The following is a 22640-nucleotide window of genomic DNA, read 5'->3' on the forward strand; positions in this document are numbered from 1 at the left end:
ATTCTTTATATCTTATTTTTCTACATGTTGTGCACTTAAAAATACTGCTGTTTTGGCTGGGTGGTGGTAGTGCACGCCTTTAATCCCAGCACTTGGGAGGCAGAGGCAGGTGGATCTCTATGAGTTCAAGGCCAGCCTGGACTACAGATCAAGTTCCAGGACAGCCAGAGTGGTTACACAGAGAAACCTTGTCTTGAAAAACAAACAACAAAACAAACAAACAAAAACACTGCTGTTTCAGAAATTATTAGTTTGAATAATATTATATTGAAATGACATGGAGAATGCAGTAGTATTGTGCCACCCCAGTGTGTGTGTCAGGGGAAGTGAGGCTTCAGAAGCTTAATGCTGCAGTAGTGAGTGTGCCCGCTGAATGTAATCCCTTCCTTTCTTCTCCTTTCCCTAGTAAACAGCAGGGGCAAGATAGCCCTAACTGAGGAGTTCTCCCAGGTGTACTCCCTGGCAGATGGGATTCGAATATGGATGGTAAGGCTTTCCTTTCCGTGAAGTTGTGATTGAATGCAGGGTTTCATATATACTGTGCAAGGGTTCTATCCCAGAGCTTTCTTTCCAACCTCCTATGTAAAGTAATACAAACCAAATTTATATGTTATATATGTAAATACATAATAAAATTATACAAGTGCATAAAACCCCAAAACCCCAAATTGAAAAGAACTGTTTTTATTTCTTAGCCACGAAGATGACTACCTGTATACTAGTATTGTTATTCTTTATATATTTGCATGTGTCTTAAATATTGGATAGTGATTAAGGAAAAAAAATCTTTAAATAACCAGATAGAGAACAGATAATGAAATGGAAAACTGGAGATTAATTTCAGTAGTTAAGTATGGCTTCTGCCATTGACATAAAATAATCAAGAAGACTTCATGATGGATGTGATTGATGAATGGAAGGAGTTGATTAGGTTAGTCCCAGCTTCCTTGTAGGAAGACAGTGGAAGTATTGACCAGTATAGGAAAAGTGGTCTTGGGTGTGAGAGTTAGAAGGGATGTTGAGGTTGGAAATCATTATCTGATACATCTAGCTGGATAATTCAGTAAAGGAAGTAATATAAACATCAAGCAGAGATAAAGATAACCTCAAATCATTTATAATAGTTCTTTTTAAAGCATGTGGATTTATCCAGGAATGCACAATTGTGGACAGAATTGACATGGGTTACAACATGTCTAATGGCTCAAATATATTGCTGTGTAGAGGTAAACAGAATCCCTCAAATGAAACTAAAAGGCATGGTCACCAGAATGGTATGAGGAGAATTAGCTGGGGATGTAACTTAGTGGCAGAGTGCTTGCCTAATTTGCGCAAGGCTTTAGGTTCAAGTTCCGGTATTGGAAAAAAGAAAAAAGGGAAAAGAAGGAAAGAGTAGTATGGATCTGGCAAGATGGCATGGAGGATAAGGCACTTGCTGCTAAGCCTGATGACCTCAGTTCCGTCCCTGGGAGAAGAGAGAACTGACCACCACTACTTTTAACCTCTACATGTATAATAGGGTGCATGTGCATCCCTCAAAAATGTAATCAAGAATCAAGAGTATCTACAGAGGAAACAAAGCACTCCTAATTAAAATGGGAAGGCAAAGAGTATCTGAGAAGTCAGCTACCACAAATAGTTGTTTAAAAGGGTTTAGCAGTTGACTAGATGTGTTGTAGATTATGCTTTGGTATAGCCTAGGACTATACCTTGAGACCTTAGCAATATATCAGATACGCCTTTTGTTGTTGTTGAAATTCTCAGCATTATGACTTATGTTGTGACCATTGCTGATGCTGGTCTTCAACATCCTCCTCTTTAAGGGTGCATCACTTGGGAGTGTCCTTGTGTTCAGGGTAGAATAGACTTCATATTCTGACCTTTGCAACAAACTAGAAATGTGACCCTAGCAAAACCCTATTTTCCTAGATCTCTACTTTTTTTTTTTTGTCTATACTATTGGATTTAAAGAAAGGCCCTTCTGATAGCAGTGTTGTGACCCTAGCAAAACCCTATTTTCCTAGATCTCTACTTTTTTTTTTTTTTTTGTCTATACTATTGGATTTAAAGAAAGGCCCTTCTGATAGCAGTGTTGTAGTTATTTGTTTGCTTAGTTGTGAGGTCTGGGCGTTGAACCTAGGACCACACACCTGCAAGGTAAGTGCTCTGTCGTTGAGGTATGGGTCTCTAGTCCTCGGTTTTTAAAATAGTGAAGTCATAGGCACAGACTTCTTTCAGATGCCACGTAGTGAAGAAGGTTTCCTTTACTTCAAAGACTCCTAGGACAAACAAAAAGAGCTTGAGTGCTGTATGGTAGCTCTGTTGTTCTCTACTGTCTCGGCACCAAGTGCCTTTGAAATAGTTTTCCATGGCTGCACTTGCCACTCTGTCTGACAGCTTAATTGTGTGTCTCCTGTCATCTCCCCAGTTAGAGATGAAGCAGAAGTCCCTGCTGAGCCTGGGGAGTGAGACAGAAGAGAAACGTGGTCTGGAAGCTGCAGAGGTGAACCCAGAGAGCCTGGGTGAGTGTGCTAGCAACAGCCACCATGGCTAGGCCATGGGGTTTCCTGTTGGAACCTGGGAACAGGTGCCCCACCTTCCATGTTGTCTTAATTGAGCTGTGTAGACCTAGGAAATTAAAAACACACATGTTCCAGCATTCATGACAGCTTTTCTTGCCATAAATCATGAAGCTTAAATAGATGTTTTTTCTCTGAAAATAGATTGTAACTTTAATTTTGACTATTTCTTGTTTTGTTTTGTTTTCACTTAGCAAAAGATTGTATTCAGAAAAGTCTCTTATTACTGAAATTTTTGCCCACGAGCAAAAGTTCAAAAGGAAACTGTGATAAGTTGGTGCCTGTTGATGAAACTGATCATCTCCAGCCACTTGACAGACGCCAGAGGACAAGCTCTGTGGTGGAAGAGTATTTCCAGGCTTCAGCATCCCATACAGAAGCAGCCACCCCAACTGCAGGTGACAAGAGCCCTGGCTTGGAGATCCAGCCGAAGCTAGCACCCAGCAGTGGCCCCTCTGTTGCAGAAGTGTCCATGGCTGAAGAGCCCTCATCACCATCCACACCCACCCGAAGGCCCCCCTTCACCCGAGGGCGACTCCGGCTGCTCTCTTTCAGATCCATGGAGGAGACCCGGCCCATCCCCACAATCAAGGAGAAATACCCGGTGCTGAAGGATGTCATGGACTTCATTAAGGATCAGTCACTCTCACATGAGAGGTGAGCCAGGCATTTTCTTCCAGCACTTTCTCTTTTCAAGTTGTAGGTACCCAGTCTAGTGAAAGGCTTGAAATTCATGTTTAAAATAAACAAATAAGGGATAGGGGAAAGAATATAATCAAAATATAGTGTATACTTGGTTTTGGTTTTAGTGGGGGTTTTTTCTTTTGGTTTTTTTGAGACAGGGTTTCTCTGTGTAGTGTAACCTTGGCTGTCCTGGACTCACTTTGTAGACCAGGCTGGCCTTGAACTCACAGTGATCCACCTGCCTCTGCCTCCCTAGTGCTGGGATTAAAGGTGTGCGCCATCATCACCCAGCTGTATAAAATTTTTTAAATGAAAATATTTTAAGTAAAATAAAGTGAACCAATAATACTTAGAGTACATCCAGATTTGTTTTAGGATATGAGGGACTTGGTTTGTTTGTTTTTCTCTCGCTCCTTGAAGAAATATTAAGATTGATACACTGTGGGCTATTGATATACCTCAGTTGGTAGAGTGCTCACTCAGCATGAAGCAGCTTTGGGTTTGATCTCTGCACTGTGTTAAGACCTTGTGTGGTGGTGCATCTGTGACCCCTGAATTTGGGCGATGGAGCACAGGAAGCAGAGTACCTGAGGCCCTGTCTGAACAGAAACTGGACCTGGGTGTGGTGACGCACACTTTATCCCAGGGCTTGGAAGCAAAGGCAGGCAGATCACTGTGAGCTCCTGGACAGCCAAGGCTATATAGATAGACCTTGTGTCCAAAAACAAACAAATTGTATACTTTACTGTGTATAACATAAATCTCAGTAATGCTTTCATGGATTTTTTAAAAATAGAAGCATTTCTTTTCTTCTTCTTTGTCTCTTTCTCACTTTCTTTCCTCCTCCTTTTCCTTCTTTTTCTTTTCTGATATATTGAGACAAATCTTATTCTGCAGCCTAGGCTAACCAGGAACTTAATAGCAATCCCCCTGCCTCAACTTCTGGAGTATTGGTATTGTAGGCATAAGCCACCACACCTGGCTTTAAAAGACACTACCATTCAGGGTTGTTTTTTTGTTTTTTTTTTTTTTTTTCATTTTTTTAAGAGAGAAATTTAGGATTTGATATTTTCTTACAAAATTATTTGTCCATAGGTCTATGTCAGTGAGGAATTTCCTGCCCTAAGATATAAAGTTTTGCCTCCTTAGGGAAAATAAAGATGCTTTAACTCTTTATTAAAAAAAATAATAAACTAAAAAAAAAAAAAAAGAAGAGAAAAAAACTGTTAAAAATAAATAAATAAACTGTTGAGCTTCTGCAAAGTTGGTGTGCACTGGCTTGTAGTGCTGGGTGTTTAACTGCAGGTCACACTCATACTGACACTCCCAGGCCCTCTCAGGAGGACTGCCTTTGTTTATGTGGCTTCAGAATGTGGGTGGAGGGTTTTTTTTCTGGACGTTTCTGACTTGAACTCTGTCTCCAGTGTTGTGAAGGTTCTTTCTCTGCGGAAAGCCCAAGCACAGAGCATCCTTGAAGTCCTGAGGATAATTCAGTATTGTTCAGAATCCCTTGGGCAGCCTCACTGCTTCCATCCACCGTATATACTTTTCCTATTGGAACTTCTGACCTGCCAGAAAGATTTTACAAAGTAAGTACAAGTGACAGATATGCCAGAAAAGCAAGCAGATGCCATTTTACAGAAATCCAATAGGCATGTATATTAATAACTCCATTATTGCCATATATGATACAAATTTATATTTCTGGTTAAGATGTTCTCTCATCTCAAGAAAAAATGGATTATATCCTTTTAGTAGGATCCAAGAATGTGCTTGTTCCTCTTCTGACTTTGTCTGCTTTACCTGACAGTAAGAACTGGGCTCCTCATGTACCCACACTGCCATAAGGCTCTAACAGCTGTTTGCTAAGTGCAGTGCTTATTTGTAGTAATGACGATGACCTTTCAAGGTGGCTGTAACCTTCACTCAACAACAACAAAAAATTTTTTTCTGCTATGCCAAACACCTTTATATATACAGAAATGACAAGACAGGCAAGGCCTCTTTCTAGTGGAGCCTAGAAAGTAAGAGAAAGTATTCTAAATAAATGAGACAGTCTCTGATAGTTGATATAGTATGTGGCAACCATGTATAGTAGCACAGTTTGGATGGTCAAGGACATGGTGGCATGTAAACCAAAGATGAATGACCTGCTGAGACTGGCAAAGTGTGCTAAGGGCACAAGAAACTCTTGCTTGGGAATCAGGCCAAGGGACAGCGAGAAAGAGCATGGTTGAGTGAGCTGGAGAAGTAGGTAAGCCGAGTTAGTGTGAGGCAGGGCCCTATCGTTCCGGGTACTTGCATTTTATGCTGAGTTGCAGGTGGGAAACATTGGGAGATTTTCAAACCCTGAAGGAGGAGCACAGTGGATTTAAGTTTGTGAAAGATGCCTCTTCATGCTCTGTGGTCAAGTGGGAAAATCAGAAAAGCAGTTAGAGCTGGGTGTGGTGGCGCACACCTTTAATCCTAGCACTCTGGAGACAGAGGCAGGTGGATCGCTGTGAGTTCAAGGCCAGCCTGGTCTGCAAAGTGAGTCCAGGACTGGCAAGGCTACACAGAGAAACCAAAACAAAGCAGAAAAGCAGTTAGGAGTAATACAGGCAATAGGTGATGGTTTGCACTAAGAAGTTTGAGAGAAAGCAAACATCATTCATGATTTATTTGGGAATTTGAATTGTGTAAGACAGAGAAGAAGAATGAAAGATATTGAAAACATGGGGAAAGAAACTCTTAGATTTTGGCTGGAGCAGTACGTGGATGGTGTCACATTTCAGTGAGAGAGAGAAAGGGTATGAAACACACAGATGGGGACAAAATTTTATATTTTCTTCCGGCCATATGTTTGGACTTTTTTGTTTGCTTGCTTTTGTTTTTGTTTTTGTTTTTGTTTTTGTTTTAAGACAGAGTTTCTCTGTGTAGCCCTGGCTTTCTTGGACTCGCCTTATAGACCAAGCTGGCCTCTAACTCACAGGGATCTCTGCCTGCCTCTGCCTCCTGAGGGCTGGGATTACAGGTAGGCATCACCACACCCTATGAACATGTTCTTAACTACTGAGCCATCTCTCCATTCCCTGTTTTAATTGCAAATAAGTCAGGACTAGGGGTAGAATTTGCTTATCATCAACAGACAGAAAATATTTAAAACCGTGGACCAGATGAAACCTAGACAGGCAGTAGCCCAGAACTGAGCCTTCAAGCCTGCCTTTATTTAGAAGTGAAAGAAAGAAAGAAAGAAAGAAAGAAAGAAAGAAAGAAAGAAAGAAAGAAAGAAGAGAAGTCAGTTAAGACCATTAAAATGGCCCTTGCAGTAGGCTGACTGCAGTAGGTGATGGTGTCATAAAAGCCAAGAGAAGACAGTGCTTCCAACCTTAAGAAGGACCAGTTGAGTTGGATCCTGATGGGAGAGTTTGAGACTGAGATTGAGGCAGTGGGTTTGAATGGTGAGTCCTGGTGAATTATGGCCTGAAGCCCAGTTGAATGAAAGATGATGTGATGGTAAAGCAGAAAGAGAACACTAGAAAGGAAAACAAGAAAATATGACGGCTATAGGAAGAGGATGTGGGCAGCCAAGGGTTGTATTATTTTGCAGTGCTGAGTACCGGGTCGGAGCCTCGCTCCTGCTAAGCGCTTGCTTTGCCCTGAGGACTGCACCTGCAAATGTGAAGGTATTAGAACACAGTGCTGGAAGAGATGAGGCAGCAAAAGTCAGGAAGGCGCTGTCGGTGTTAGCAGGTAAAAGCAGAACATTCCAGCAGTTCAGCACAGGTAAACATTGGCTGGTAGATGGAGTGGTACAAAAATGAGGGATTCCTATATGAAGATTCTACTTTTAAAAATAAGATATGACCAAATTCATCGGTGAAATGAGATAGAGAAGAAGATAGTGATCATTTAAGGAAAGAAAAGAAGGCTTTAAATAGAGATGATGGCTCAGAGGTTAAGAGCACTGTCTGCTCTTCCAGAGGTCCTGAGTTCAATTCCTAGCAACCACATGGTGGCTCACAACCATCTATACTGTGATCTAATGTCCTCTTCTGACATGCTGGCATTCATGCAGGTGAAGTACTGCATACATAATAAAGAAAATAAATCTTTTTTAAAACATTTATTTATGTTATTTATTGCATATGAGTGCTTTATCTGCAGAAGAGGGTATCAGATCCCATTATACATGAGCCACCATGTAGTTGCTGGGAATTGAACTCAGGACCTCTAGAAGAGCAGGCGGTGCTCTTAACTACTGAGCCATCTCTCCAGCCCAAGAAAATAAATCTTAAAAATAAATAAATAAATAGAGATGAAAACAGGGAAAGCCAGTCTGCTAAGTACTTTGGCAATTTTAAATGCTTTTTAAAGAATTGTGTTTATAAGCTGGGTGTAGTAGTGTTTCCTGTATTCCTAATACTTGGGAGGCAGAAGTAGGAAGATTGTTTTGAGCTTGAAACCAGCATGGATAATGTAGAAGTTCAAAGTAAACCTGAACTGTGCTAGACTTTGTCTCCAAGAAAAGAGTGAGGGACTAGAGAGTTGGCTTGAATGTTAAGAGCACTTATTCTGGCTGAGGATATGAGTTCAGTTTCCAGCACACACATGGTGCCTCATATCTGTAACTCTGGTTCCAGGTCCTCTGTCCTTTGTTGGTACCAGGCACACACATGTTACACATTCATACATGGAGACAAAATACTCATACACATAAAATTAAAAATAAAATTTTGTGTTCATTTTTTGAGATATAGTCTCTTTAGTCCTGGTTGTCCTGGAACTTGCTATGTAGACCAAGTTAGCCTTGAACTCACAGAGAACCTCTCTGGAGTGCTGGGATTAAAGGTGTGTGCCACCATGCCCAGCCTAAAAGAAAAATACTATTTTTAAAGAGAAATTGACAGGAATTTAAAGTGGCATTAGTCAGCTTGATTGTGTGGCGGTCCTTCCACCTACATTCACTGTTTTGGAATAATAAAAGATTCCTCATGCAAGAGAATTTGTCATAGAAAGAGGAAAAGGCCAGGGAGCCGGTGTTTGCTGGCGTGGGAATATGATGATGGGCTGAATCCAAGCTGAGAAGAGAGTAAAGAGGCAGCATGGTGGGTGTAGTTGATGCCTTCCTGGGCTGGGGCTCACTGGGATTGAAAAAGGCTGTATGGAAGTCCACAGTAGAGCGGGATAGGAGACTGTAGGCAGAGTAGCATGGTCTGAAGTCAGTCTTCACCTGATGACAAGGTCAGTTAAGGAAACAGACCTGAAAATCCTTGGTGGTGAAGAGTATAAAGAATAGAGAGAAATGGAGCCATTGTTCCCTTGGATGTTGAAGTCACTTAGGTACCAAGGATCAAGGTGTGAAAAGCTGGTGAACCAGCACTTGGAATGCATAGGCAAGTGGGTCTTTGTGAGTTCTAAGCCAAAACTATACATACACACACACATCCAAAAAACCAGGGGGCACTTTATATACTAATCAATAAAGGAAGAACAGATTGGGGTCGTGTTGGTGTGGAGAGGGGTAAAGTGAGGTAACTTATGGAAAGCGTGTGACTTAGCATGGCATACTCATGCAGTAAGAGATGGCTGCTTTGTTTGATTAACAAAGAGAGATAAGAACTTGCCAGCTCCACAGGTCTGCGGGGCTGCCTTCTTGACCCGACTGGACTTCCAGTCAAAGTCACTCCAGTCTCTGTGCTGCCTTGTTCGGCTGGCTGCTTCTTGGCTGTTTTGTTTAAGAAATAAAGATTGATGAGTCAAAGTTGTCTTGGATATTAAGATGGTGGTTTCCTCTATTTCTAGTTACTTTGGTCACTTGGAAGGCTGTGGAGCTGATCTACACAAAGAAATCCGAGACACGTACTATCAACTTGTTCTGTTTTTGGTCAAAGCAGTTAAAGGATTTAGTAGTATAAATGACAGGTACGGATTGCCTTTACATTTCTTGAGAAAAAAATGTATTTTTTTTTCTGATTATAAATGAAATACATATTTGATGTTGAAAATCCAGAAAAGCACAAAATTAAGCACAGATAATCACTTATAGCCTGTTATCTTCAGTATCTGATATATTATGTGTGGATTAAAATGTGAACACAAAGCAGGTTCTTGTCTCCTCCATTGTAAGTCATTCAGATATAACTGTTCAGCCCAATGGTCCTTCTATACCTGTACAGCCTGGGCTAATTTGGGAGGGACTCTAGCTTTGCCATCATCACTGGGTGACTTTGCTGCCGCCTCCTTCACTGTCGGACGCCCCCGCATTGTCAGATTCACTTTCCACCTTTCACAGTTGTTGGGTTTTTTGCTTATTTATTTTTTAAGCTTCTAAGGGTATTTGTGTGGAGTCCTTCCTTCTTAAAAGCTAGTACTGAGTCAGGCTGCCGACTTAGACTGTCCCTGTTGTCAGTGGGCGGCTTAGGTAACTGTCGCTGTGTGGTCTCTTTAGGTCGCTGCTCCCTGCTCTATCCTGTGTTCAGACAGCTCTGCTTCACCTTTTGGATATGGGCTGGGAACCCAGGGATCTTGCCTTTTTTGTTGACATTCAGTTACCAGATCTCCTCATGAATATGTCACAAGAAAATATCAGCATCCATGACAGTGTGATCAGGTAAGAGCACAGTCTGCCCTCTGCTTTCCCTGGAGTAGGGGCATGGGTAGGGTGGAAGCAAGGGAGTGGGGCTGGCAGAAAGTCTAGAGTAGCTCCTGCCTTTGCCGCAGGAGAGATGGGTGACCTTGCAAGTTCCATGACCTTTCCAGGCCTCCATTTGGTCATCTTTAGAGCTACCTCTGAAACTTGGGGAGAATGGATAGGTTCCGTTTCTGAGTGTCTAGAACAGTACCTGGCACACATGGGGCTGGGTAAATTGGCAGCAGTAGTGTCCTGAACTTGGAAAGTGAGGATTTTGAGGCGTCCTAAAAGCCTATGGAGCAGGAGAAATTTTTTTACTCCTGTGTATGCTGTTAGCCATCCTGAAGATTGTAAGGACTTAGGCTATAGTTAAAAAGAGTATACATTACTTATGTGGCAGAAGAAACACCATAATAAGAAGGGAATTTTCCTGGGTAAAGCTCAACCATGACCCTTACATGTGCTGACTAACCCCTGTTCATTCATGAAACCTGGGAAATTTGACTATAGAATTTGTTATAGTGGAGGACTGTGTTTCTACTCTTTCACACGTAAAAAGAAAATAATATGCAATGCTTTTTTATTTTTTTAATAATTTTTTATTTTGTTATAAAATGAAGTTGGGAGTTTATTGAGACAATATTTTAATATAGATTTAAACATGGGTATTGAGAGGTGGGGCTTAAGAAAAGGGCAATATTATGTGCCTCTGAGCAGATGTGGGTTTCTCAAGAGAGAGGTGCTTCATTCTAGTTTTTACTCATGTGTCTGTACTTGCTCAAGCCCACTTAACCATTCATTTGAGAAGAGAGAAGAACAGAAGAGCAGGCGTTAACAGGAGAGCTGGCACAAGAGTGCATAAGAAATCACTCACTTGTTTTCACTCTCAGAAAAGACGTTCTGAGAGAAGGGAGGTCAAAGCTGCCTCCTTGGGCCACCAAGGCAGCTTAGCAGATAAAGCTGTCTCTAGCCTTTGACCTGCCATCAGAGGGCAGACAAGGAGGACACAGGTCTGGTAGCAGCTGGTCTGTAGCTGTCTGTCAGCCCAGTGTTCCAAACCTTGTCTGTGCCAGCATGATACAGTCCTGGAAGAGAGGGAACACATAAGCTTCACATCAGTCCCTCAACACTATCCCGAAGCTGTGTAGGAGCAAGCCTAAAACCATTTAGTTGCAATGCACGAATGAGTGGATGGATGCATGAATGTTTGGTTTGCATTTGCTAGCTAGCAAATCTTTTTTTTTTTTAATTTAAAAAATTTTAAGGATTTATTACTTTCATTTATATATGTTTGTCTATGTATATATGTGGGTGCCATAGGATGCCAGAAGAGAATGTCTGATCTCCCGTAGCTAAAATGGTGGTTGTGAGACACCTGATGTGGGCGCTGGTAACTGAACTTAGTTCCCTTGAAGAGCAGCAATTACTCTTAACCACTGAACTGTTTCTCCAGCCCATGTTTAAATTCTCATTGCTGAAACAAACTGTAAACTGAAACTATGAATGTATAGTTTTGCGTGAGAAGAGCCCATGAAGTTATCTGCCTAAAACCTCTGATTTGAAGTGAGGAATCGGGAACAAGGACAGGTACAACTTGGTCATCCTTGTCTTTGTGTTCCTGTCCCTTGGTGGATTGGTTCCTAGGCCTCACCTATACCAATGAGATGCTTCAGGTTCTCAGTAACCCACACACATCCCCTTGTATACATTGAATTATCTCAAGGTGACTTTATGATGCTGTATGAGTCACTGTAAATGCTTGGTAAGTAGCACTTACACTGTGTTATTTAGGGAGTGATGACATGGTCAATACAGATAATTTTCTTATAGATTTATTTTATTTTTAATTTTGTGTATGTGCATGTGTCTTGGTGTGGGCATGTATATGTGAGCGCAGGTGTCCTCAGAGACCAGAGGTATTGGACCCCCCTGGAATAGGAATAACAAGCTTCTGTGAGCTGCTGACGTGGAAACTGATCTCCAGTCCTCCGGAAGAGCAGCAAGTGCTCTTAACCTCTGAATCATCCCCAGGGGCAATTTGTTTGGATGGGTTTTTGTTTTGTTTTGTTCAAGATGAGGTTTCTCTGTGTGCAGCCCGGACTGTCCTAGAATCACTCTATAGACAGGCTGGCCTTGAACTCACAGAGATCCACCTGCCTCTGCCTCCTGAGAACTGGGATTAAAGGTGTGTACTACCACTGCTCAGTCCCCAGAGACAATTTTTCAAAAGATATCTTTGATATGGTGTTGGCTGAATCCAGAGATACGGAGCTCATGTATGTGGAGGCCGCAGATAGAGAAGGCTGACTGTGTGTAATGTGTGAAGGTCTCATAGCAACTAGTTGGTAGAGCTGAAGTCACAGGGTCTCCTGACCTCTTCCTCATGTTGATTGCATTAGGGTGTTCTAACCATGTCCACACTGTATTTGTTTTAGACAAAGTCATGTTTAGTTCAAGCTGGCCTCAGACATTCTGTATAGCCAAGAGCTGCCTTGAACTTCTGCTCCTCCTGCCTAGGGTTACAGGCGTGTGACATTTATGACGTACTGGAGATCAAGCCCAAGGCTTCATGCGTTCTACACCCGGGCTACATCCTCAACCCAAACTTTATTATCATTACTATTATTGTTGTTGCTGTTATTGAGACAGGGTCTAACTGTGTAGCCCTAGCTGGATTGCAACTCACTGTATAGTCCAGGTTGCCCTTGAACCTACAGAGATCCACCTGCCTCTACCTCCAAGTGTGTACCACTATTCCCAGCTAAACTTTTTTTAGTCATTGTACCTGGCAAATGATAGGTTAGGCTTGCCCCACTCGGTGTAGTCTGCTCCAGAAAGGATTTTTTTTTCTGTTTTCTGAGCATAAATTTATCAAATAGCTGATAAACTCTTTGGCTCTGAAAAATAATTCCCATCATTTCAAAATGCCTGGTTTATTAAAGTTATGGGATGCAGAATCTGCTAACTAGCATGGCTTTGGGTATTGTAAGAAGCACGCTTTTCTCTCATCATGTCCTTCTTTCAGCCAGTGGAGTGAAGAAGATGAGCTCGCTGATGCCAAGCAGAACTCAGAATGGATGGATGAGTGTCAGGATGGCATGTTTGAGGCCTGGTATGAAAAAATAGCCCAAGAGGATCCAGAGAAGCAGAGGAAAGTAAGACCTCTCAGCCAGAGTGATCTGGGTGACTTTCTAGGAGTTTAGAGAGGAGGGTTCCCTGGGGTGTGCTTGGATGACTTCCCCCAAGAGAGTTGTGGGAGTATTTGGGACTTCTGTCTGGTCTTCATCCTGCTGTGATCCATCATGGTGACTTACTTCCGTAGAACTAGGCTCCCAGTAGAGGTTCTCAGAGGGCTCGTGTACATTATTAGGTGGCAGTGTATTAATTTTGTGAGAAATGGAATTGCTGAAGGGTTTGCATTGGTCTGGGCTGACACACTGTCTTCAGGAGGCAAGTACCATTCCAATTACGAGGCTGCCAGTCAGGAGAGTTGGAAGCAGTTCTTTGTTTATCATATGAGCGCTAAATGACCCACACAGTAGAGGATCACAGAATCCGCTAACTAGCATGGCCTTGGGTATCATAAGAAGCTGCTTTTCTCTCTTCAATGATGATGTGTCCTGTTTGTCACTACTTCATGTGTCAGGTATCTGCTGCCTTGAAGTCACTAATTTTCATCATATTAAGCACCTTCTGTTTGCCAACCACTCTGTTCATTATATCTTTGTGGTCCTTAAGGGGAACACAGCAGCCGAGACTTGTGACTTCTCTCTTGTAAGTTAAATGTCTAAATGAGAGTATCTTGTAGTGCTCAGGTGACCTGGCATATTTCCTCTCCTACAACATACTATCTACTACCAAACAGTGACTTTCTAACTTGATTTCCTCGTATGCAGACCCTAAAATAAACTGTGCCTTATAGCCACCAAGTACTTTTCAGGAACCCTACAGCTTGCTCATGTTTGCTCCCAGAAAGAAGAGTAGTTAGCTAATAGAAAGTTTATTGGCTAATTGTGGGGCTAGCTAGTTAGTTGGTTAGCTAGATAGCTAGTTAGTTAGTTAGTTTAAGATGAAAGATTTATATGATCTGAAGAGAAGCCAGAGAATTATTTATTTGTTTGTTTATAGAGAGATCCAGGCAAGCCCAAAGCTGGCAGTCTTCTTGCCTCGGTCTCCTGAATGCTGGAATCATAGAGAAGCACCACCATGCCGGCTATTTTAATGTGCCAGAATCAGGAGTCCTCTTTCTATATGTCTGTTAGCACTGCCATTGTCTAACACGTACCCAAGCCAAACATCTGGATGCCATTCTTGACCACCTCTTTATTAATTTGGTCACTACGGCTTCTCTCTCTGCCTCCGTAATGCTTCTCAAAGCCACCTGCTTTCCCCGTCCTGTTTACAGCTCAGTCCCTGCCCCTGTGGCCACCATGACACCACTGTTAGCTCCTTGTCTTGCTCCTGTCAATCCGTCCTTTCCTGTGCAGCCAGAGGAACCTTCAGAATGCCCAAATCTATTGCCATTACTTCTCTGATTTTAAACTCAGTATTTTAGGCTCCTGAGAGTTTACCTTTCTAACTTCTCCTGATTATTCCCCCTCTGTACTTTATTATATGCACTAGATTATTGGCAATTTCAAAAGCCCTGGGCTAGAGAGGTGGTTTAGTGTTTAAGAGTACTTGCTGCTCTTCCAGAAGACCTGACTTTGGCTCCTAGCCACCCATGTCAAGTGGCTCACAACTGCCTATAGCTCTAGCTCTAGGGAATTCAATGCTTACTTCTGCAGCCACACATACACATGTAGTATACACATATACAGGCACACACATGCACGTATCTTTTAAAATGGTAAACCAAGGCCGGGTGGTAGTACATGCCTCTAATCCAAGCACTTGGGACACAAAGGCAGGTGGATCTCTGTGAGTTTGAGGCCAGCCTGGTCTACACAGTGAGTCCAGGACAGCCAGGGCTACGCAGAGAGACCCTGTCTCAGGAGGGGAAAAAAAAAAGTAAACCAAGAAGCCTGTCTTTCTTCTTTTCTTTTCTTTTTTTTTTTTCCCAATGCCTTGTACATGCTTAGGCAACTGCTCACACAGCCCATGCCATGCTCCTTTTTTGCAGGAGCAAAGCTTCTGTAGGCTTTGCTGTTTCTTCTGTCTGACATGCCTGTTACCTTTATCTCCACCCAGCTACCATCTGTTTGTTCTTGATTTTAACGTTGGAATTGTCATCCTTGGAAAACCTTTCTTGATCCTCTCGATATCTTTGATAGTGTCATTGGTGTTCTCTAGGTCTCCTGAGTTTGCCTGTCAAAGCATTCCCCCACACTGTATGACCATCATCTGTTCTCTTGAGGCAATTCCCAAATGTGTACTTGCTTATCCAACTTCAGATCCTACCACCTGGTACAAAACTTGGGAGAGCTTAGGTACCTACTGAATGAGTAAATTGATAATGAACAGTGACCACAATGGAAAGTCTGTTGGCTAATTGTGTTCATTTAACCTTACAGATGCACATGTTTATTGCTCGCTACTGTGACCTTTTAAACGTGGACATCTCTTGTGACGGGTGCGATGAGATTGCCCCCTGGCATCGCTACCGGTGTCTGCAATGCAGTGACATGGACCTCTGCAAGACTTGCTTCCTTGGTGAGCTTCAGAGGGTTACCATGCCCACAAGTAACAATTGTTTCTGCTTTCTATGATTTTGCCATTTTAAGAGCTTGTTGTGCTAAATAGAGACATTGTCCAGTGGAAATCACTGTTTATTGGCAAACTTGAGTCAGCTCCCTCAATTCAAAGATGTCCTCCACTGCTCCTTTCTGATATCCTTCCTTCTCCCATCCTGCTGGGGAGGCACTTGACAGTAAATATGAAATATCTGTAATACACTTGACTCATCGGTGCTAGAGCAGAGCTCATCTGCAGTTTTGAGCACTGCAGGGACATGTGTATCTAAAGTCCAGCAGTAAAAGACACAGTTCTGGCCCTGGAAACACAGTCTAGCAGGAGGACCAGACATCCACAGAATGGCTGCATATGCTGTTATAAATAAGCAATGCAGAGGGTTTCTGAAAAGTTTTGGAAATATAGCTGCATTCTACAGGGAAGCCTTGTGGAGGAGATAGAGTAAGAATTGGTGTTTGAAGGAAGTTTGAACTAGGTGCCAGAAAAAACTCTGATGATAGCATTGCCGCCAAGAGCAGAGCAAGCTCCGGGGACAGGAATGGGTGTTTTCAGTGACTTTAGGTAGATACACTTGAGCGTATGTCTAATTAAGTGATTGGCTAGGACAGATAGGGTCCAGGCTGTGGGACCCGGAGATGCTAAGCTAAGGAACTGAGTAGTCTAAAGACAGTAGGGAAGGTCTATAACCAGGATGTTACTGTGATCACAGCTGTGCTCAGGGAAGACTGTCATTCTCATGAAGGAGACTAGTCCACAAGGGTATTTGGGCCTGCAGCAGGTTTACAGCACTGGGAACGGAAGTGGCCACCTGTGAGGAGTGTTGAGTGAGATCAGAGCAGCCTGTCTTGTCATGTCTCATTCTCTAATTCTCCTAGTCTAGGCTTCGGAACTCTGTTTTCGCCTATAATTCTGCAGTGAGAAAATAAGAACAGAAACTTGATCACTCCTTAGTGTTCCATAGGAACAAGTCTGTGGGCGTGTAACCTCAGGTGAATGTGGGAGACAGCTCACAAAGTGGCATGGGCCTATTCCTCCCAAATGACAGTCATGGTAGAAATTTGGCATGTATTTGATCTGACTGTGCCACTGTAGAATGGGGATCAGTCATCTGGACCATTGCCAAAGAGTTCTGTGCTGAAAATGTCATTAATATGCTCAAAGCTACCAGGACATTCTGGTCTTCAAAGGAACCCGCCTTCTGCAGTAGTAAATGAGCAATGGCCGTGCTGCTGGGTTCAGTTTGCTGCACTTTGGGGTGCCCTCTGCCCCAACCATCTCACACTGCTGGGTTCAGTTTGCTGCACTTTGGGGAGCCCTCTGCCCCATCCATCTCACACTGCTGGTTTTCTCCAGGTGGAGTGAAGCCTGAAGGCCATGGAGATGATCATGAAATGGTCAGCATGGAGTTCACCTGTGACCACTGCCAGGGTTTAATCATAGGCCGGAGAATGAACTGCAATGTATGTGATGACTTTGATCTTTGCTATGGATGCTATGCAGCGAAGAAATACTCGTATGGGTATGTCAGATGCCCTGCAGCCACCATGACTGGTTGGGGTGTATGTCTTTACTTAAAGGGGGGGTCATCTTGCTTTTTCTGTGGTGCTAGGGATTGAGCCCTAGCTCCTTGCAGATGCAAGGCAAGTACTCTTAGCCTTCCTTTTTTAGATACTTTATTGGTATTAGGGAGCAGGGTGTATGCATGCACATGTGTGTGTGCACACGTGGAAGTCAGAAGACAGTTTTGTGGAGTCTTTTCTCCTTCCTGTGGATTTTGGAGATTAAACTCAGGTCACCTATGTGGTAAATGCTTTTTTTTTTTGCTGAGCAATCTTGAGGCCCTTTCTTACTAAAGAAAGGTTTTCACAGTAACTTAAAAAAAAAAGATTTATTTATTTATTATTATGTATACAGTGCTCTGCCCGCATGCACACCTGCATGCCAGAAGAGGACATTAGATCACATTATAGATGGTTGTGAGCCACCATGTGGTTGCTGGGAATTGAACTCAGGACCTCTGGAAGAGCAGGCAGTGTTCTTAACCTCTGAGCCATCTCTCCAGCCCCTCATGGTAACATTTTTAACATATTCAGAAGAGAGTAGTGCACTGCACCCTTTGTCCTTGGATTCACCAAATAGGGAGAGAGCATCATGTGTGCTTACCTTAAAATATTTATAGCACATTTCAAACTTAAGTCATTTCTTTCCTATACCTTGCCATTCATCTTTTAAAATTATGGGCATCACCTTGCATTGTCAAAGTGCAGTTAGCACACTTTCAGAATTCTCACTAAGCTTTTTCTTGGCATGGTTTTCATGCTTAGGCTTTAGGTTGTGAAGTGCCAGTGTGATATGCCCCGTGTTTGTGCTTGTTCATTTCTCTGGGGAAAGAGTAATACTATTTTATCATGTCTTTGCAGCCATTTGCCAACCCACAGCATCACAGCCCACCCAATGGTGACCATCCGGATCAGTGACCGGCAGAGGCTCATCCAGCCCTATATCCACAACTACTCCTGGCTGCTCTTTGCTGCTCTGGCTCTCTATAGTGCCCACCTGTCCAGCACAGAGCAGGTGGATGGAGAGCAGCTGGACCCCCAGGCCCGCAGCAATGCTGCCACCCTGCGGAGCCAGTGCATGCAGCTGGTCGGGGACTGTCTGATGAAGGCCCACCAGGGCAAAGGTGACTATTCCTTAAGTAGGATCCCAGGCCCAGCCTCTGCTTGCTGTTGGAGGAAAACCAGGCATCCATAAACTGCCATGCTTACCTCGGAGGTAGTTCCCAACAGGAATTCATCCGAGCCTGGAACTGAGTCTCAGTTTCTCGTGAAGGAACAGTTGGCATAAAGTAGCATTTAGTTTGCCGGACTAACAATGCAATGGAGTGTTAGTAATCAAAACTCTGGAAGACTCTGGGTGTCTGTGGATCTGTAGTGTTTGAATCTCTCACTGTGCTCAGGAATCCATGCTTTTTTTTTTTAAACCTGAAGAGCAAATCCATGTGTTCTTGTATTCTAGATAAGAGCCGCTTACAAAGAAAACAGTTTCTGGGTGTGATCACGCACACCTGAATCCCAGTTCTCTGGAGGCTAGGCGGGGCTACAGAGGGGGCCTGTCTCAAAATAACAAAATAACGAAGAACTTCTGACTTTGCTGAAGGGGATTAGTAAGACTTTAGTAATGTACATGTTAAACTTGTGAGACATAAAGTTTCTCTCAGACAGTAGATTCCATCCTAACTGACATCAGGGGATCAGACTTTCCCCAGGCAGAAGGTGAGTGATGTCTCTATCTGCCAGTAGGGGTTTAAAAATCTAGTTGCCAGCCAGGCGTAGTGCATGTCTTTAAGTCTAGCTCATTCAAGGCCACTGTAGTCTACAAAACAAATTCCAGGCAAAGCCAGAGATATATAGCGAGATTCTGTGTCAAAAACACAAAATGAAACAAAACAAAAATTAATTGCTTGACACTATCAGAAAAATATATTTCTAATTTTCAAAACGATCCTGTTGCCTGTTATAACTTTCAGTGTTTCTTTGTGCTTAAGGTACAGTTTCCCTTGCTGCCTACCTTTCTCGATTTGGGATCAGGAGTAGAATGGATTTAGGCTGCCAGGGCTGCTGCTGTGTGGTCTGTGCAACCCCTCGGCCTCTGTTTCAGCACAGTGGTCAAGAGCTTTGTGGCACTTGCCAGAGATAGCCCTGTTGTAAATTTTTTTTTTTAAGATTTATTTATTTATTACATATACAGTGTTCTGCCTGATGTATGCCTTCACACCAGAAGAGGGCACCAGATCTCATTATAGGTGGTTATGAGCCGCCATGTGTTTGCTGGGAATTGAACTCAGGACCTCTGGAAGAGCAGCCAGTGCTCTTAACTGCTGAGCCATCTCTCCAGCCCCAGTTGTGAATGTTTAATCATTTTCTTGTTTCTTCCCCTTCCAGGTCTTAAAGCTCTAGCTCTTCTTGGTGTATTGCCAGATGGTGAATCTACCTCAGAAAGTCAAGCCCTGCCAGTCACAATGTCCATCCAAGAATCAGAGGAGCAGTTAAAGAAGAAAGCAGACCAGCTTGCCGAAGAGCCAGAGGGTGCAGGCCTGGGTGTGCCCTGCCATGTAAGTAGTGTGTCTTTCCCATGGAGTCACACCTTGCACTCAGGGAGCCAGTCACACAAGAAGGCACTTAACATGGAAGTTTAAAGCATGCATTATGTATTATGTAGCTTTGGTTTATATTTAGCCAACAAGTAGATGACACCAAAAGTTTACTGTTTTAGCACGTAGACATGACAGTTTATAGGTAGGTGTGTAGGCAGAAAAACCTTTATAGGCTTTGTGTTAGTGACACATAAAGAACCTTTTATGAATTTAAAATAAAATTAAATAACTAAATAAAACAGAAGATTATTTTTCCGCAAGTATGCCTGTATAGCTTGAGCCTATACTATAAATGCCCCACACCTTTGCTACAGGAGCCACTGGTATTTCTGTTATAGCCTCATCAAGGTACCAGGTCAGGATGATCTCGAGCTTCCTGTCATCATTTATTTATTTATTTATTTATTTATTTATTTATTTATTTATTGTATATGAGTACTTTATCTGCAGAAGAGGGCATCATATCACATTACTGATGGTTGTGAGACACGACCTGGTTGCTGGGAATTGAACTCAGGACCTCTAGAGGAACAGCCAGTGCTCTTAACCTCTGAGCTATCTTTCCAGCCCGAGTGTCAATATTTATGAGCCCTGAGCATCTTGTAGAAGGCTGCCCACAGCATCGGGTTCCCCATCTATCAATGTGTTTATTTATTTACACCAAAATGGACTACATTTTTAAAAATTCACTAATATTGAAGTCTCTTACTTTTTATTTATTTTGATGTTCAGATTGCCTTCATGTTTGGCCAGTGGCAACTCCTTTTACTTGGCTTTTGTGTTCTCTCTCTCTCTCTCCTTCTCTCTCTCTCTCTCTCTCTCTCTCTCTCTCTCCTCTCTCTCTCTCTCTCTCTCTCTCTCTCTCTCTCTCTCTCTCTCTCTCTCTCTCTCTCTCTCTCTCTCTCTCTCTCTCTCTCTCTCTCTCATGTGTATGTATGTGTGTAGTTTCATCCTGTAAAAGGGGTGATAATAACAATGCCTGTAATACAGGGTTATTGTAGAAGTTATGTACTGTCCATGCTTGGAAGAAACATGTAAAGAGCTTAGAACATGCACACAGCAAGTTCCATGTCAGAAGAGGACGTTGAGTATCCTGTTCTGTTACTCTCTGCCATATTCCTTGACAGAGACAGAATCTCTCACTGAACCTGGAACTGGTGTGGTTACCAAGCCCAGAAATCCCCTGACTCATCCTTGTGCTTGTATACGAAGTCTCTTACTCACTGAGCTCACAGCTCTGTCCTGGACCTCAGCATTATTCATTTCTGCATCAATAAAATACTTGTGTCTGTGGCAATAGAAACTTTTTTTTTTTTTAGAGATAGGGTTTCTCTTGTAGTCCTGGGTGTTCTGGACTCACTTTGTAGACCAGGTTAGCCTCGAACTCACAGAGATCCACCTGCCTCTGCCTCCCGAGCACTACACCTGGTAAAACAATATTATGTGTAGATTTGATGTAACGATTTGATTAACAATAATAGCAGATATAATACTTTTCTTATTGTATATAAAGATGGGTCTGGGTTTTCTATGTGTATATATACTGTATGTATGTGTACATTTTCAAGTGCATGTGCGTGTGTGTGTGTAAGCCAGAAGTTAGCATCAAGTGTCTTCCTCTATCATTCTCTACTTTGTTTTTTGAGGCCAGGTCTCTCATTGAACCTGAAGCGCCAGTTCAGCAATATTATCAGGCCAGTAAGCTCCAGGGACCCTTCTGTCCCTGCTCCCCCCTCCCATGTTCAGATTACAGGCACCCCCTACCACACCTGACTTTTTTTGGGGGGGTCTGGTTTTTCAAGGCAGGGTTTCTCTGTGTAGCCTTGGCTGTCTTGGAATTCACTGTGTAGACCAGGCTGGCCTCAAACTCACAGCGATCCACCTGCTTCTGCCTCCTGAGTGCTGGGATTAAAGGTGTGCGCCACCATGCCCGGCTCACATCTGACTTTTTAACACGGTTGCTAGAGATCCAAACTTAGGTCCTCATGCTTACACGGCAAGCACTTCACTGTGAGGCATCTCCCAGCCTGTGTTTGGTTTTTCTACCAAAACAGAATGCACACAAAGATAATCACTGTGTTGACTAGAAGGACATCAACAACTTCATTGTTTTCCCAGAGGATTTGGTGTAAGCTACTGCTTGTGTGACCGGGGAGCTCTGGCAGCACTTCAGAGATGTTGGCGGGGATGTGGTACACGAAGCATCACTGTAGAGTACTGGTTTATTCTAAGGAACTGGTGGCGTCTTTCTAAAGGAATTCAGAGATTTTTAGTTTGAGAAAGGCTGGCTAATGATAAAGTTGTTTACAGTGTATGAAGTACATTGTTACTTCCCTGTTTTTAGGGAACAAGAGCAGCAGATGAGGCAGTCAGACCTTTGGATGAGAAGCAGAGGAAAACAGCAAGTGATGATCTCTCCTTCATGAAGGACCCTCCATGCCAGAGCCAAGTTTCAGATGTACCTGCAAGTGCTCAGGTGCCTCCAGGACCTCCAGGTCAGGAACATGTTTATTAAGTCTGCCTCCTTCCTCTCCGAGTGCACACATCATCACACCTGCACTGTTGCATACAGTTTGAAACTGTTCAGTAACTAAGATTTCTCCAACTGGTCAGCTGTGGTGATAACTCTGCATCATCTGTCCCTCCCTTCAGCTTGTCTAGTCCATGTGAACACAGGTTCCCCTCATGTAAACCAAATACCCTCTTTGTTCAGCATCATGCTGGATTCCAGGGATGGAACCTACCAACACAGGCAGAGGAACACATGACCTCTGCCCTTCTGGAACTCACAATCCAGGAAGGTTTCAGACAGAGGCACAAATAACTATTTGAGGTGGCCTGTGATTCTGGCCCCAGGAGAAGGGTGACTTGTGTTAACACTAATTGGTATCTGTACAAAGCCATGTAAAGGAAGAGA

The 22640-nt window shown here is 43.0% G+C and overlaps 1 protein-coding gene across 3 annotated transcripts in view; it reads left to right on the top strand.

Moving 5' to 3' along the window:
• ZZEF1 (zinc finger ZZ-type and EF-hand domain containing 1) overlaps window positions 1-22640 on the top strand; it is a 124141-nt gene that overhangs the window by 66298 nt on the left and 35203 nt on the right. For 2 of the 3 annotated variants that reach the window (XM_084751295.1, XM_084751297.1), the window contains exons 27-38: window positions 407-486; window positions 2429-2522; window positions 2774-3236; window positions 4688-4852; window positions 9048-9167; window positions 9694-9855; window positions 12902-13031; window positions 15390-15528; window positions 16921-17086; window positions 17988-18250; window positions 19512-19681; window positions 22068-22218. In XM_084751295.1, the coding sequence (XP_084607421.1) occupies window positions 407-486; window positions 2429-2522; window positions 2774-3236; window positions 4688-4852; window positions 9048-9167; window positions 9694-9855; window positions 12902-13031; window positions 15390-15528; window positions 16921-17086; window positions 17988-18250; window positions 19512-19681; window positions 22068-22218 (2103 nt within the window). Of the gene's footprint in view, window positions 1-406; window positions 487-2428; window positions 2523-2773; window positions 3237-4687; window positions 4853-9047; window positions 9168-9693; window positions 9856-12901; window positions 13032-15389; window positions 15529-16920; window positions 17087-17987; window positions 18251-19511; window positions 19689-22067; window positions 22219-22640 lie in introns of all 3 variants that reach the window. The other variant, XM_084751296.1, reaches the window with a different exon arrangement.

The sequence above is a fragment of the Acomys minous genome (assembly GCF_964271855.1).
Source record: "Acomys minous genome assembly, chromosome: 12".
Taxonomy (NCBI): domain Eukaryota; kingdom Metazoa; phylum Chordata; class Mammalia; order Rodentia; family Muridae; genus Acomys; species Acomys minous.